General features: G+C 41.3%; 1 protein-coding gene across 5 annotated transcripts in view; it reads left to right on the forward strand.

Annotated features, from left to right (window-relative positions):
• Positions 1–16,960, forward strand: part of BEND7 (BEN domain containing 7) — a 49,600-nt gene that overhangs the window by 17,449 nt on the left and 15,191 nt on the right. For all 5 annotated transcript variants that reach the window (XM_065862678.2, XM_065862680.2, XM_071803514.1 and 2 more), the window contains 3 exons: positions 3,902–4,024; positions 7,020–7,285; positions 11,205–11,430. In XM_065862678.2, coding sequence (XP_065718750.1) covers positions 3,902–4,024; positions 7,020–7,285; positions 11,205–11,430 — 615 coding nt within the window. The remainder of the gene's footprint in view (positions 1–3,901; positions 4,025–7,019; positions 7,286–11,204; positions 11,431–16,960) is intronic.

The raw sequence follows: 16,960 nt of genomic DNA on the forward strand, positions 1-16,960 counted from the left end.
GATCATCAAGTCCAACCATCACCTAACTCTAGCACTAAACCATGTCCCTGAGAGCCTCATCTACACGTCTTTTAAAGCCCTCCAGGGATGGTGACTCCACCACTGCCCTGGGCAGCCTGTTCCAATGCCTGACAGCCCTTTCCATAAAGAAATGTTTGCTGATGTCCACTCTGAACCTTCCCTGGTGCAACTTGAGGCCATTTCCTCTCATCCTCTTCAAAGGTTGGACAAAGTCCTTAAAAGCTGGGTGTAGAAATGCTGAACAATACACCAAGGGAGATACTTCTCCATGGTACTTACCGTGTTCTTTAAACTCATCAGAGCAAAACTGTTCAGGTAGGATGTAAACTTATTACCTGGGGCTGTCAGGCCTGGGTGATCACTGGGGAGATGTCGAGGCATCTGTAGGAGGCAGTCTGAGCCCAGAAACTTTCTGTCCTTTGTGGATAGGAAGCCAAGATATATGTTGTAGGCTGTCTGAATTACTCAGTTTTGAATGTAATGGGCATCTAAGTCCATTTAACCAGCACAGTTATCTACTCAACATGGTAAAGATGGCTCAAGGAGAGGCTGGAATCAATATTTAATAGGTGCTGGTGTAGAAGACAGTAGTAAAATAGTATTGGAAAAAAAAACAAACAACAAAACATCGAAGAAAAGGAAAAGCAAATGCAGCAGTGATGCAGCAGCTGGATTGCTTTTCGCTTATGTCAAGATCATTTTCAGTGGATTGCACTCGCATGCTTTTCAAATGTAAACTTGCTGTAGCAATGTTACACCAGGTGGATTCACTCTCAGCAGATCCAGCTGCAAGAACCACTGTCCTGGGCTACTTGCTGCTCACACGGAGGAAGCAACTGCTGCATTTGTGTCGTCTCCTTCTCTCAATCATACAAGGCGGTATCAAATTTGCCTGCTGGCTTCTTTCCAAAAGAGAGGGAGATGGCTCTTTAAAGATTCCTTCATAAAAATAAAAAGTCTGCTCTCCTTTTAAAATTAAAAATTGATTTATAACAAGTTGAAAAGGTTGCTTTTGTCCTCTAAAAATGATAAAGATAGTGCTTGGAACAATGACTGAGAACACTCTACAAGATGTTTCTTACAACACAGGAGCTGATCAGAAGAGGGAGGATAGAAAGAAAATAAAAAACCCTCATGAATATGTATGAAGTCAGTAGAACCCTGCTTTGATTTGAAATATTGGTGGTCTCTTTTCCCATTTCCAGTACCTATGGTAGATTTACATGGGTAATTTCTATCAATGCTAATGGGGATTATAATGTAAATCCCCCGTGCCTCAGTGGGAAAATAGACCCTCTGGTTTTCCGTCAGGAGCCTGCGCGCTTTCATTAGGAGTGTGTTATATTGCAACAGGAATGATGTACAGGTCTTTACTGCCACAATTTGTCCAAGTTTTCATGTGCAATTGACCGCAATATAGAGTCTTTGTTAAGAAGGAAACAAAAGCCACCAGCCCTGTCTCCCACTGTAGCCCTTCACATATTATTTCCAGGATCCCACTGGAATATTGGATTCTCATCAAGAAAGAGGATAGATGGGCCTTATCCCATGGAGCTTATTAGTCTAAAATAACTGAAAGCACTGGAGGAAGGATGTTCTTACTATGTATTTATCTTTTATTAACAAAACTCTGCTAATTTCCCAGGACTCCATTTGTGGGGTACCTGCTTGTCTTACTGAAAGCTCCAGAGTTATGCTGATGCTATTCAATTATAAGTAGTCTTGAACGTCATCTACTTACAAGTCTACCTTTAACAGATAGGTAAAGGGTATTGGTGGAGCCAAGTTGAAGGATTCTGAGTAATCTGCTGCAGAGCTAAAGATAACATTTTTTTTTTCCCTTGTGTACTTGTAACAATGGGCTAAACACTTTATGGACCATTGAAAAGATAAAATCCCATCTGTGCCCCAAGGAACTTTGAGTTTGAATAGACAGCGTACAAAGGAAGGGTGAGATCAAACTAGGCAGAGTCCTGCTGAGTCAGTAACCTGTTTTGTGTTTTAATTTGAGACTCTTGGCCTGTTTTTCAGGTCGCTTTTTACTTTTAAAAAGTTGATGTAGTTACAGCTGAAGAAGCCAGTGGAACTATTGCATTCACATTTTCTAGGTTTGCAGAGATTCTTAAATTGCTCCATTTATCTTAATGCTGTATTAACAGTTTCTGTCCATGGATGGCATTTTAAAATACAAAAATTTGTAATTGCAGTAGTGCGAACAGCCTAAATATCTGAGGAAAGGAGGAGAGCGACACCCAGAAGATGTCAGCAATCCTTAAGGGATACATCAGTTTAGTTTCAGAAGTAGTTCACTGTTGGGAGAACAACCACCAGTTTGCTCAAATCTGATAGATGTTACATCAAAGCTGAAGGACTCAATGGAAGGAGGTAGAGAACAAGAACCTGAGAGGGAGATTTGAGGATGGAGGGACACATTGGAAGAACTAGGAAAGGCTGGGAATGAGCCAGACTTTCAGCCATTGCACATGAGGATTGAAGTTGGGGAATCTGTGTGGATCTGACATCAGGAGAGCACCAATGAAACAACACAAACCAAACCTGTTAATAAACGGGTCTGGCTCTGGAGGAAAGGGAAGGTAATAATGAAAAATTGGAGGATTTATGAGTGAAGATTAACAAGTTGCTTCTGTTCACTTTAGTAGGTAATAGTTAAATGGCACCTGATAACTGTCAGGCTGTGGAAGAAAAAGGGAAATACACTCTCTGAAGTCTACCACATGTGACACCAAGCAAGATGATTTTTGTTAGATCCATTTGTACTGATCTTCATAAAACGGTCATCCCTCCTCTTGCCTACTTTGAGCACTAAAATACCCATCAGTTTAAATGACTGTAAGCACATTTTGAGATGAATGAGGGTGCATCACTTCTGGCCTCAGTTTCAAGCAGATACTACTGGGTGTTTTGTTGAATTTTGAAATTTTTATTTGTAGTGTTAAAGCATTTTAAACTAAAGCACAGGATACAACTGTTCAGGTGAAGCTTGAAATTTCTCAGCTGTTGCAGCTTGTCCCAATTCAGGACCTACAACGCAAAACTTCTGGAAAGCAAGGCAGTAATAAAAGCACTGCTAAAGGCTACAACTGGAAGTGTGTAAATTCAGTTAAACACTAGTAAGAATTACTAGAAAACAAGAACCTGTTGAACTACTATATTAATTTTCAAAGGGAAACTATGGAAAGCCCATCTCCTAGGTCACAGGCCTGGAAAACATGCCATAGAAAACAATCGCACCCTAGCACACAGAAAGCAGATTTGAAAGCTTTCCTTGCTTGTGGTTCTTTTCCATCTTGTTTTGTTTTGGTTTGTTTTCCTTTTCCTCTGAATAGGGGGTTGTATTTTCATTCTCAATTCTTCACATGGTAAAGAATCACATGTAACATTCAAGCAGTTCAAAAATTCTTAGGCCCTCATTTAATGTGCAGTATAAACCTTTATTACACAGACTCGTCATTCTTTGTAAGACTGTTCCGGGAGATGGGCTTTTTTTGTGTGTGTATGTGATAAAGTGAGTATGTTTATAATGAGGTTTGGTGCTATTGTTATTCAAGATGAACCAGGCTGACAATAGAGAGCCCTGCTGTGAAGAGCGCATTGTATTCACGCTCTGAGCAGTCTTCTCCAGCCCATGTAACTGCATTTCCAACTGTATATAATTTCACGTACTAGTAATTGGATAAAACCTAGTGGCCCCTTCCTCTTCAAAGAAACCATGTTGAAAATTACTTGCTTTCTTGCTTTGGATCTAATTTCATGATCAGGTATATAGATAATAGTTTCAAACACCTGCTGGTAATTGTTGTTTGGGTGTTTTTGTGTGGGTTACATCATCTCTCTCCCATTTCGTTCCTCTCTCTTTCAGGAGAAATCCCAATGGTGAATTCATCAGTTGGACCAAACTGCTGTACATGTAATTGCCAGTCAACCCTACAGGCTATTCTTCAAGAGCTCAAGACCATGCGAAAATTGATGCAGATTCAAGCAGGTACAACGACTGGTTCCATACACGTATATCTATGACAAGGATCTAGTTGAAGATGACCCTGCTCGTTACAGGGAAGTTGGACAAGATGATCTTTAGAGGTCCCTTCCAGCCCAACCTATACTATGATTCTGTGATTCTATGATTCTATCATCCTATCATCTTCTTGTTAGGAGGAATGGTCTAGCAAGACAGAAATCTATGTGCAGACTCAGGAGAACCTGGACTCTTGACACATCACTCAACGTCAAATTTTCACAGGCTTCTTGGAAATGTAGTTTTTACTTCTCAGATCCTTACCTGTAACATGGGATATTTTCTTGTAGGAATCTTTTAAGGCTAAATTAAAAATAAATCTAATGTGCTTAGATACTCTAGTAATGGGAGCTGAGTGGGAATGTCAATATGCCATAACCACCCCCAGTTTGTCTGCACGGTGTATTCATTCAGAGGTGCAAAATGCTGCTTTACCTGTTATCTGCTCGCCAGTTCACTAATCTTTGGGGTAAAAAAAACATTGGAATAACACTCTAAGTTATTGTATAGCATTTCATTAGCATGGAGGGTGTTGGTCTCTTCTCCCAAGTAACAAGTGATAGCACAAGAGGAAATGGCCTCAAGTTGCACCAGGGAAGGTTCAGATTGGATATTAGGAAAAAATTATTCGCTAAAAGGGTTGTCAGGCATTGGAACAGGCTGCCCAGGGAAGTGGGCATGAGTTAGTGCCAGAGTTAGGTTATGGTTGAACTTGATGATCTTGAGGGTCTCCTTCAACCAAAATGATTCTGTGATTCTATTAATTCAAAAATCTTTCAAGTTACAGCTCTGTGGTAGCCTCAGCTGAGCTAGCCACTGCATGTTGTGGCCTCCACCCTTCTTCAGGCTGGTTTACCAATTCTTTCTACTGGCTGAACCAGCAATAATCTGTTCATTGGGGAAACTGTTGAATCTAGCTTTATGCCAAGTTAGGAGCTGAAGCAGAGCAGTGCAGAGCCAGAAGAGCACTAGAGCCAGCAAGTTAATGAGACCATGGCAGCTAGGAGTTAGGCAGGTCATCATAGGCCGCTGTGAAGCTGCAGCCTCTCTGCTTCCTAAAAAATTAGTGTTAATACTAATGAGGAGCTGGAGATGTTGGAGGTTTTGTCAGTTGAGTTGCCCATCCAGCATGAGAGACAATGAGCACAGACTGAAGCAAAGGACGTTCTATCTAAACATGAGGATAAACTTATTTCCTTTGAGGTGCCAGAGCCCTTGACCAGGCTGCCCAGAGAGGCTGTGGAGTCTCCTTCTCTGTAGACATTCACACCCACCTGGACACCTTCCTGTGTGATCTGCTCTGGTGAACCTGCTTTAGCAGGTGGGTTGGACTGGATGATCTCCAGAGGTCCCTTCCAACCCCAACCGTCCTGTGATTCTGTGGGTGATGGGGAGTGGAGCTGTGGAGGTTTCTCTCGAAGAGTGGCTGGATAAGAGCTCTGTAAGAAAAGGGAGTGCTGGATAATTAACTGAAACATGGGTGGAGCAAAGTGCTGAGTAAACTCCTTGTCTCCACTGCGTATAATGCTTGAGTGAGCCATGGGGAGGATCAGATATGTTTTGTAATATCAGTTGATAAACATAAAAATACTCTTCCAAAAGTCATTGATTTACGAAGAAGCGCACATAGGCCCAGTTTTAGTCTTTGCTGGAACAGGGAATTCCTTCTGCAGTTGCACTCATTTCATTGAAATGATGTGCGTGATTAAATATGGCTTATGGGTGAGAGGTACAGAGCTGGGGTTTATGCCAGAAGAGCTGGCTCCTCAATAGCAGGAACATTTCTTATTTATTACGTATCTACAGTAAAACTACCTTGTTAATTAGTGAATCTCATGATGAAAAGGCCTGGGAATAGTTCATATTTTCTGGTAAGCATGAAATGATGGTTTTGCTGAGAAAAAAAAAATCATTTGGCATTTTTGTTGCTAAAAGAAGAGAAACTAAAATGCAAACATATAAGTGAAAGTGTAATAACATATTTTAGTATTCAAACACCCTTCTGTCTAAACGATAACTACAAATTACTGTCTTGTAAATCCTTGCCAGAAATTAAATACCCCGGAAATCTTTTAATAAACTGTATTGCAAAGTTTGTTTTTTTTCCCTCAGGCTTTTTAGATGAGAGCTATTTGTAGTTCACTCTTAGCTTGAATGAATTCAATTTGCATGTGTAGCACTTTTGGCTTTTTTTGTTCTGTTTAGTGATTGATCCAGACATATAATTGTATCTACATAGCATTCTGCTGGAGGACTTGCTCACATTGATACAAGTTCAGGATTGGTGCCTTAATTTATGCAAATGATTGTGGATACTGCAAAATGCAAAATATTGATAAATAAATAAGGTGGTCTCTTAGATTTCAGCAGTAACACATGAACTCTCAGTTTCTGTGTATTCACAAAACAAACTGATAGAACTTTGAGTCACGTTTTTCCCAGAAGTTAAACTATTGAATAGTGTGTTCTCTCATTCTTGACATAATGGTACTTGAAATGGTCTTGCTGAGCTAATTAACTTTGTGACTACATTCATAAAAATAACTGTAATTGCATTAGCACTTTTATTATCTTTATCAGGAAAAGGTGCTCAAAGACAAAGAGATTCTCAGTCATTCTAGAGGGTATACAAGTTAATCATTGCTTCAGTCCTTTATGTCACCAACCATCCAGTGGCCACTAGGAAAAAGAGCCACGTATTCCTAATTTTCCTAAAATGCTTTTCATCAATATGTCTTGAAAAATCTCATCGTGGAGCTCAGTGTCATTATCCCCTTTGTACAGATTGGAAAATTATGCAAAGGTGATAAAATAGAACTGCTTCACATGCACAAACAGTGTTGGAAACCCTATCACTTACCCAGAAGATGACTTCAGTATGTCGATAGTTTAATGGTGTGTCTGTGTGGTTATACATGTGCTTTTTTTCTATAAATTTGATTCTTTACTTTCTTTTGTTCAGTTGGGACTCAAAACAGACAGCAGCCTCCTGTTCCTCTGATTTGCACGCAAAAGTCAACAATATCAAGAAAGAGGAATAAAAAGAAAAAACTGCCCCTCAAAACTGTTGAACCAATTTCCATGAGTAAGAAACCCAGCACCGCAGAGAACGACAAGAAGCTGTCAGCAAACTCAGAACGATCGAGCCTGCCAGCAGTTGAACCCCCCCTAAAACCAGAAACCCCTGTTTCAGGATTTGGAATTATCCTTGAATCGGCTTCATCAGATGTAAGTTAATATATGAATATGCAGGATCACTGGATTTTAAAGCACTAGTTAGTTTAGGAGAATTAGTACTTGAGTTGACGTCTGTTCCCTCTTCTTGTGAGAACAGACAAGCAAATCTTGAGTAGGGTTGAATGGAGACAGCAGGGCTGGATCTGGCAAGTGCTGATGACGAAGTTTTGGGGTTGTTTTTTTCACTTTCTTGAGCGTGTAGTTCTCCATTGAGTTCAAGGCTGCCTGTTTGAGCTCGCAGTGGGAACTTGTTCTTCATCTCTCCACGAGCCGCCATGAGATCGGGAGCCGTGAAAAGCACCGCATGTAAAACCCTTCCCAACCCTGTCCCTTGCCAATGAGCACGCAGGGTCCCCACGTGTGCCCTTGTCCAGCCGAGATGGATTTATGTGCTGCGCTTCATGCCTGGCTGGTCCCACTACCTTCAGGGGACTCCTCACCTCTAGGAAGTTCGTACCTCAGTCATGTAATATGCACGCATTGATAGAAATTTCAGGTGTCTGGTGCTTCATTTGCTTTGTTTAATGACCAAATAGATGTCATCTGAACCAGTTCACAGATGAGTAAACTGATCATTAATTTCCCTAATATATTTTTAATTTTGAGCAGGCAATTTCCAATTTCCTAAGTACTATGAGCTAGAAAAAACATAATTAAATTCAGTATCAATAAGCGTAAATGAAAACAATGCAGCAGATAATGTTCTACCTTTCTGGATGTGGGAACTAGTAATAAAAAAGAACAGTCATGATAATTCAGTTATATAGATGCAAGCCACACCACTAATTAGATTGCAGTCTCATGCCAGAGAGTCTGTACAGAGTAACTAGTTTGATTTTTCTTTTTCCTTTTGTAGTATTATACTTAATAATGTTTGAGGGAATGGTTTGGGGAGGGCCTGGTAATTTGTCTCCAATAAGCAATTTGTGCTTGTAATTTTTCTTCGCTTGTGGCACGCTTTTCAGCTTGAAACACCGTTTTGAAAACAGTTCTGTGCTCGCCATGGAATTTAATTTGGCTTTATGAATGGTCCCATTGCCGGACATGATTCTTTGTAGGTGCAGATTTGACCCAAAAAAAAAAGACAAAAGAGAAAACGTGGCTCATAAATCAGGTCCTCATCTGCCCTCCCATGTTGTGGCTCCTGCCTGCCACAGTAGTTGTTTGACTAAAATTACAGAGCCAGAATCCCGAGACAAACAAATGGATTTTCTTTGGAAAGAAAACGGTTGAGTTCTGAAAATATATTTAACAGTGAAATAAAACGTGACCTAAAACATTTTGAGAAGGCTAAAGAAAGTCATTTCTTTCAGAGTGAATGGCGGTATTATCTTCTATTTATTCATAAGCATCTCTACTGTGCTTATGGCCAGTGTGTCTGAGTGCCTGAAAACACTGAAAGACGTTTTATGCAGCACCATAAATGAATGTTCCCTTGAGAATATTGCCCGGCTTGTCTGTAGCGTGTGCTGTGTCATACACCAGGACTGTCACCACTGTTGTTTTGCCAACATTTCTTGAATTTTAAGAAAAAATCTCAGTTTAATGTGCATAAAATTGGGGCTGCCAAAACTAGTGCGATTAGCTCAGATTCGCTGAGATGAAATGCTGCTTCTTATGGAGATGGAAAAAGTCTTTGAGACCAACTCTTAATCTGGCCCATGAATCAGGGAACCTGCTTTTTAAATGTAATTATTTGTTATTCTTAGTCAAACTTCCTTGTGTTTGTTTTACTGTTATAATATTTCGTTTATAACCTAATAATTTCTAATGTACGTAGTACAACCTACTAAAATGTCTGGGATTAAATCTAATTTGCTGCCTGTTAAGTTTAGCACAGCAAAAATCCTTTGGCATTCAGGTCTTATTTATTTTATTGTACATGAATAGTTTACCCACCCGTTCCTTATACCATGATCATTATCTACTGACAAATGCATTTCCTTTTGAGAAATCACATTCAGAGCGATCATAAAGTTCAGTTAGGTACTGCTTGTCTTTGATTGAATAGTTTGCTACCAAAGGAAGGCGAGAATAAATCAGCGTTTTGCCTTCAAATTATTTCACTGATATACGAATTGATTCCTATATTAAGAATAAAATAGTCAAAACTTAAATAATATGGACTCCTCCGCACTGGTGCACTGGTGAGGTTTCAAATGTGTTTTACAGCTGTATTAGTGAAGATGTTTTCTCTGCCCTAAGCATCTTGTATCATCGAGGTCATCTTAGATTGCTATCGTAATACCAAGGAACAGAATAGGACAGGATACCTTCATCACCATGACAACTACATTCTGGTTTTTGATTAACACAAAGTAGCATTTTTCCCAAGTTGTAAACTTGGCCCACATTTATTTACTCTTGAAAATCTTTTCTGTCACCAGAAAGTTTAGAAGTAACATACTAAAAATCCACCTACATCAGAAGATGGACAAATGTCAGATAGAGTAACTCTGACTGTTTTGCTGGATTTTGAAAGTTCTCAAGATAAAAAACAACTTTTTATCCAGAACAAGCTGAGAAACTTATATGCTTTTTAGATTTTTTTTTATTACTATCTGCTTATTTAAAGATTCTTCATCCTCACTTCCCAAAGCATTGTAATCTTCAGTTTTATCTCACAATACACATGCATATCCAATGATAGTGGATGCTTGGAAAATATTCTGCCTGCTGTAACTCTCTTGATACTGATTTTTAAAAAGCCATGGGAAAAGAGCTACACAGCCAAATCCTTCTGAGACTGGCAGCCTTTTCTTCTGTCTAGACGTTTGCAGGTGATTTGACAGGAGATGGCATTTGCTCTTGCTCTGTAAACATCTTTGAAAATACACCATCACTGGTGGATATATTTTCATACAGGGGAAAAAAAAAGAGCAAGCTTGTAGGAACAAGGCTGTAACATTAGCTTATTTTCTTACATTGTGACCACTGATTTTGCACCCCCTTTGCCAACTTCCAGGTAATATCTTAAAAACTTTGGTTTGTTCATGATGTATTTTCCTTCTAGATATAAAATTATTCCATACAGACATCTTGCCTAAGTATTGTGGTCATAGGAAAAAATACTGTAAATGTTGTTCATGTAATTTCTGATACGTACAGACAGGGGCAGCAAAAAGACTCTTAGAGAGGGGATTTCCTTTAAGACCTTTCTCTGCTTTGGCCCACGGTGCACGTGAGACGAGACTCTTGTGAAATACAGGATGATTTTGTTTTCTCTTCTCCTCCATCTCACTTTCTAGCAGTCACGTAAATCCCTGTGATTTACCACTGGGGATTTTTACGTTGAAATAAGCTGTCCATCTAACATCATCATGTTCTAAGGATGTATTTGGGGATATAAAAAGGAGGGAGAAGTGGCGGATTAGCAAGTGCTGGCTTCAAGGGCAACCTCGAACTCATCATCTACTTCTAGTCATATGAGTCGTCTTGGGAAACAACATGGAATCAGCTGATAACCCATAGTTGTCCGTCTTGGAGATGCCTGGCTGCCCCATAGCAAGCCGATTCACATCATTTGGTTGTGAAACAAGTTGATAAAATCATTAGATAAATGTCCAAAAAGCTTCACATGGGAATATCGCTCTGGGATGATCCTCTGGTTTGTCATTATTATCCAATATTGAAAGGTATCTCTGTGTTAGCTGTCCACCTAGAAATAATGTCAGTAATTACTAACTATTACAGTGGCGAGACATGAGTGTGATTATTTGATTTGCCTTTTAAGGTGCTTATTCACTGATGGGGTCTGATTTCAATGAACTAGGCTGCTGTGGTACTGAATAACAGGGGAAAGATTTCATGGTTTGATTAAGTGATTTCCGAGTCTCCCCAGATGCGTGACTGAAGCAAAATAACGTATTTGAATGCTCTTTTAATTAAAACGTTTGTATTCTTTTGGTAGCCAGAAGTGCAACTTGCAGAAGGCTTTGACGTCTTCATGCCGAAATCTCAGCTGGACTCTATATTATCAAACTACACTCGCTCAGGAAGTCTGCTCTTTAGGAAGCTGGTCTGTGCTTTTTTTGATGACGAGACTTTGGCTAACTCTTTACCAAATGGCAAAAGGAAAAGAGGGCTCAACGACAACCGGAAAGGACTAGACCAAAATATTGTGGGTGCAATAAAAGGTATGATTTTTTGCTTTCTTTCATGTGTGTAATTAGAACATCTTCTCAGATAAGGATAGCGTAAGGGGATTAGAATTTCTGACGTGAGTTAGGTCTATTAAAATATGCAGTCTTATTTTTATTCCTTTTCATTCACTTGTTAAAAATAGCTTCTACAGGGACAGCTTGTGTTAATTTTAAGCCAATGATCCTGGTTCCTGAAGTCACGCTCTATGGTTAGAATCTCTGTGTTCGTATAAGGTAATTATTTTTTTTCCTCTGGATATCAGAGATGCAAAGAAATCTCAAAAACATAATGACAACATAACTAATTTTCTTCCATCAAAATTCTGAGGCTTGCACTGCATCTGTGTCAGCTCTGTAAATAGTTTAGTAGTTGGTGGCTGGATTGGAGAGAGAAGGAGGACGATAATACTGGGCCTGTGATGACTGAGATGCTCATCAGAACTGTGGTGGTCCTTCTCTTGTGCGAACAAATTACTTAGTTGGTGTGACGATCCCGTGCTGGGTGCTTTTTCTTAGCGATCACTGCTTTCTGGCTTCCAGAACAACACATGTAGCTTCGAACTCTGTGATAACAACATCTAAAGAGCAAGTATTCAGACAGAGATTCTGAACTGGATTCTGTTATTTTGAAATTTGATATAGCAGGGAAAAGTTATCAAAAAACAGGCTGTGTTGCAAAGTAGAGCTTATTTTAGAGGCTGTGACTCATCCTGAGGTACATATTGCTAACCTAGGAGACATAAGGCAGTGAGAAGAGCTTCTAGAAGTCCACTGGCAGCAAAAGGAGGCAACCACCTCTGTGTCCACTTTTGGTCCCCCCTCCCCATACAAGAAAGACATTAACAGACCAGAGCGAGTCCAGTTGAGAACCACTAAGACTTATGGTACTGAAGCAGGTAAGTGGATGTGAAGTGACGTGTGAGGAGAGGCAGAGAGCACTGGAGATAAGAAGATACAGGAGGAACCTTCCTGTTGTCCGCAACTGCCTAATGGGAAGGTGTAGAGAACATGGAGTCACACTCTTCTCAAAGGTACAAGAAGCATTGGACACATGGGAAATTTCAACATGATATAAGGAAAAACTTTTTCTATGTAAGGGTGGTTGAACAGTAGAATAAGGGCTCATGGGGGCTGCAGGATTTCCAGCCTTGGAAATATTCAAAACTTGACTGGTCATAGTCCAGAGCATCCTGATTTAGTTGGCTGTGTTTTGAGCAGCACGCTGGACATGGAGATCTCGAGAGAACCCTTTCAACCTGTGCAGTTCGTGATAAAGTGTATGTTGTGGCTATGCCATACTCCTAATACATTGTACAGAGTTTCTGGCAGACTCTGGTACAGTTACAGTTATAATTAGGTTTCAATCATAAACACTTTTTATACCTTCTTTACTTGAGCTCAGTAATCTGGAAAAATAGGAAGTTGAATTCACTGTATCTGTGTCTCATCTTCTTTAAATGCTTTAATAAATGCATTAAATGGAAGAGAAAGGGGTTCAAAATTACTTTTTTAAAACAACAACAAAACTCTAATTTGAGCAGCACTGTGATAACAGAAATGTTTTTCAGTGGATGCAGCAGCACTATTAAAATAGCAGTTGTTACCCACTGCAGAGAGCAACGTTTCTCAGTGGCTAAGCTCATGTTAACAGAGCAAATTCTGAAGCTTGGTTTAACCTCTTCCCTTGAGCCTGGAGGGGGAGGAAAGGATGGAGTTGTAGTTACAACAGACAAATTTCATCTGTGATGATCCACTTCCTGTGGATCTTTACTCAGCCTGGCTCCAGGAGCACCCTTCTTCCCTCCAAAGAGCTGGGCTCTATTTCCAAGAAATAACTGAGCCAATATGAAATCTCCACAAGAACAACATTGTGTTGTTTGCGTTATTGTGATGAGGACGTTGCTCTACGACATGCCCAGACATCCTTTAGTGGCACTTTTAGTCCTTCCCCATGACAGAGATACAAAAGTGGAGAAAAGGCCACATTCATGACAAAAATAAGCAGAGAACTTTAAGGAGAAATTATTTGCTTAAAATTCACTCTTCCTGTCTGGAAACATTTTAACTGCTGTCCTTATAAGTATTAATAATTTCACACTTCTGCAACAAGATGATTAGCTGGGGAGAAATTAGCTCTTTTGACTTCGGGTATTCACTGTCACTTGTTGAATCAGTTGCAGTGTTTCCCCTTCACAATCAGTTTCCCTTGTGGGTTGCATCAATCCTTTACTGAGAACTGGAAGAAAAAAAGAGATGAGAAGTGGTTATTTTTCCTTTATGTCATCAACTAGAAATCCAGCCAGTGAAGTCCTTCCCTGCAGAAGTCAACAAGCTGTGTTCAGATGTATGTGATGTGTCTCTCAGGAGTCCGTACTGCGACTGATCCTATTTAATATCGGTATCAATGACATAGACAGTGGGATTGAGTTCACTCTCAGCAAGTTTGCAAATGAAATCAAACTGGGTGGTGCAGTTGATTCTCTAGAGGGATGGGATGCCATCCAGAGGGACTTGGACAGGCTGGAGGAGTGAGTCCATGTGAACCTCATGAGGTTCAACAAGGCCAAGTGCAAGGTCCTGCACCTGGGTCGGGGCAACCCCTGGTGTCAGTCCAGGCTGGGGATGAAGAGATTGAGAGCAGCCCTGCCGAGAAGGACTTGGGGGTGCTGGTGGATGGGAGATCGGACATGAGCCAGCAATGTGCGCTTGCAGCCCAGAAGCCAATGGTGTCCTGGGCTGCATCACAAGGAGCGTGGGCAGCAGGTCAGGGAGGTGATTCTGCCCCTCTGCTCCGCTCTGGTGAGACCCCACCTGCAGTGCTGGTCCAGCTCTGGGGTCCTCAGCACAGGACACACATGGACCTGTTGGAGAGGGGCCAGAGGAGCCACAGAAATGATCCGAGGCTGGAACAGCTCTGCTGGGAGGACAGGCTGAGAGAGTTGGGGTGTTCAGCCTGGAGAAGAGAAGGCTCTGGGGAGACCTTATTGCGGCCTTTCAATGTATTTGTAGAGGGAGCCTTATAAGTAAGATGGGGACAGGCTTTTTACCAGGATCTTTAGTGACAGGACAAGAGGTGACAGTTTTGGACATACAGAAGACTTTTTTTTGTACAATGAAGCTAGTGAGACACTGGCACAGGCTGCCCAGAAAAGCTGTGGATGCCCCATCATTGGAAGTGTTCAAAGTCAGGTTGGATGGGGCTCTGAGCAACCTGGTCCCTGCCCGGGGCAGAGCAGTTGGACTAGATGTTCTTTGTAGATCCTTTCCAACCCAAACCAGTCTATGACTGGATGATACAGGAGATTATTAGCACCATAGTGCTCAAGTGGACAAGAAAGGGGACGTCCCACTTCTTCTCCCCCCTTCCCATTGCATTCCCATTACTTTTTGCCTATGTTGATGCTTCCCTAACCACACATTGAGCAATCAAAGCTATTTTAACTTTCATTCAGGAGAAAAAGCAGTAAGATAGAGAAGAAAAGTGAGTAGTCATAATTCCACGGTGGGTACCTGTGGTGGGTGGCCTGGGTAGAGCCCAGTGTCACACATTGCTCCAGGCCCTGGTGACAAGCAGGATCTGCAGTTACATGTTTGAAATAAGCAGGGTTCTTGAGTCATTGATCAGCTCCTGTTGTGTCAGGTACCGTATGGATTCTGAAGGGAGAGATTATTTTTACCTTTGGAGAGCCCATAACTGTTGCAAATTGGACCCTGGCAATGGGGCTGCATTGACTTCTCTGGGAAGCCCTTGGAGTTGGTCTGACATCCTTGCTAATCAGACTACAGAGGAAAAGAAGGCTATTGCCATTCATGCGACGGTTTTGTGAAGCTGTTAACATGGGAAAAATTTGGAAGCTGTGATTAGTTTTGGTCCCTTTAATACTTACCAGCTAGCACAGTTTTCAGAAGAGTGTGTGTAAATATACTGAAACTGTCATTTTGTGTTGCCTGCTTCCCCATCCCATGTGTGTGACATTTATTCTCAAGGATCACAAATTCCTTGAGCTGGAACCAGTTTTCTTTCTTTGCTGGTTATAATTGGGCATGGTGCTCTGAGACCTCTGACCAAGACTACCACAGCAATACTAACAGTAATAATGTTTTTTCTCTTTCTGCTCGCTTATCTTTTGCACATCTCTCACTTGCATGATGAAAATCAATTGCGTCGGTTTCACTCCATTTATGATTTTGTATTTTTGGTATAACGTTGCTAGGTTTGCTGTAAATATGGAATTAAAGATACTGTTGACCCTCTATGTACCATTTTTACAAAACATAAAATTGGACCTATGGGATACTTATTTTTTCTCAATAATGGCTTTATTTAGTAGCTTTATAAAAATTCTATTTCATCTGGTTTGGCGGTAGGAGAACTGTAGAGATTTCCGCAGTGGTAGGAAATTGGTATAAGTGGTATACGTTGGGGAATGACCTATTAGAGAGCAGTGTAGGGGAAACGGACCTGGGGGTCCTGGTGGACAGCAGGATGATCATGAGCCAGCACTGGGCCCTTGTGGCCAGGAAGGCCAATGGTACCTGGGGTGTATTAGAAGGGGGGTGGTTAGTAGGTCCAGAGAGGTTCTCCTGCCCCTCTACTCTGCCCTGGTGAGACCACATCTGGAATATTGTGTCCAGTTCTGGGCCCCTCAGTTCCAGAAGGACAGGGAACTGCTGGAGAGAGTCCAGCGCAGGGCAACAAAGATGCTGAAGGGAGTGGAGCATCTCCCGTGTGAGGAAAGGCTGAGGGAGCTGGGGCTCTTGAGCTTGGAGAAGAGGAGACTGAGGGGTGACCTCATGAATGTTTACAAATATATAAAGGGTGAGTGTCACGAGGATGGAGCCAGGCTATTCTCGATGCCAACCAACGGTAGGACAAGGGGTAATGGGTACAAACTGTAACACAAAAGGTTCCACTTAAATTTGAGAAGAAACTTCTTCTCAGAGAGGGTGACAGAGCCTGGCCCAGGCTGCCCAGGGAGATTGTGGAGTCTCCTTCTCTGCAGACATTCAAACCCGCCTGGACACCTTCCTGTGTAACCTCATCTGGGTGTTCCTGCTCCGGCAGGGGGATTGCACTGGATGAGCTTTCGAGGTCCCTTCCAATCCCTGACATTCTGTGATTCTTTGACTTCAGTCTTTCATCAGTTTGCCTGCAGTTCTAGAAACCTGACCAAGAGGCCACCAAATGACCAGATCTTCAGCTCTCAACCTGTAGCACATGGGCGGCACCATCTACAAGTGCCTGCCACATCTGGAGACTCAGTACGCTATTATTTTTCTGTGGTGTTTTTGTGTGGCATTCATGAATGTAAGACGTCAGGTGTAGATCATTTCTCTAGGATAGGTTTTTGTAAGTAGTAACTACAGTATTAATATGACCATGGTATTTATTCACAAAAATGACATCTGAATTACTGACTTGTGAAACACTGAGTTGGACCCTGGTCTTGCAGTCCTCAAGTTGGCCGTTTAAATGCTTTATGAGAAGTAGATAATTTAATACATTTTCTTTACAATCCTTTCC

This window comes from Patagioenas fasciata, chromosome 1, assembly GCF_037038585.1.
Source record: "Patagioenas fasciata isolate bPatFas1 chromosome 1, bPatFas1.hap1, whole genome shotgun sequence".
Lineage (NCBI taxonomy): Eukaryota > Metazoa > Chordata > Aves > Columbiformes > Columbidae > Patagioenas > Patagioenas fasciata.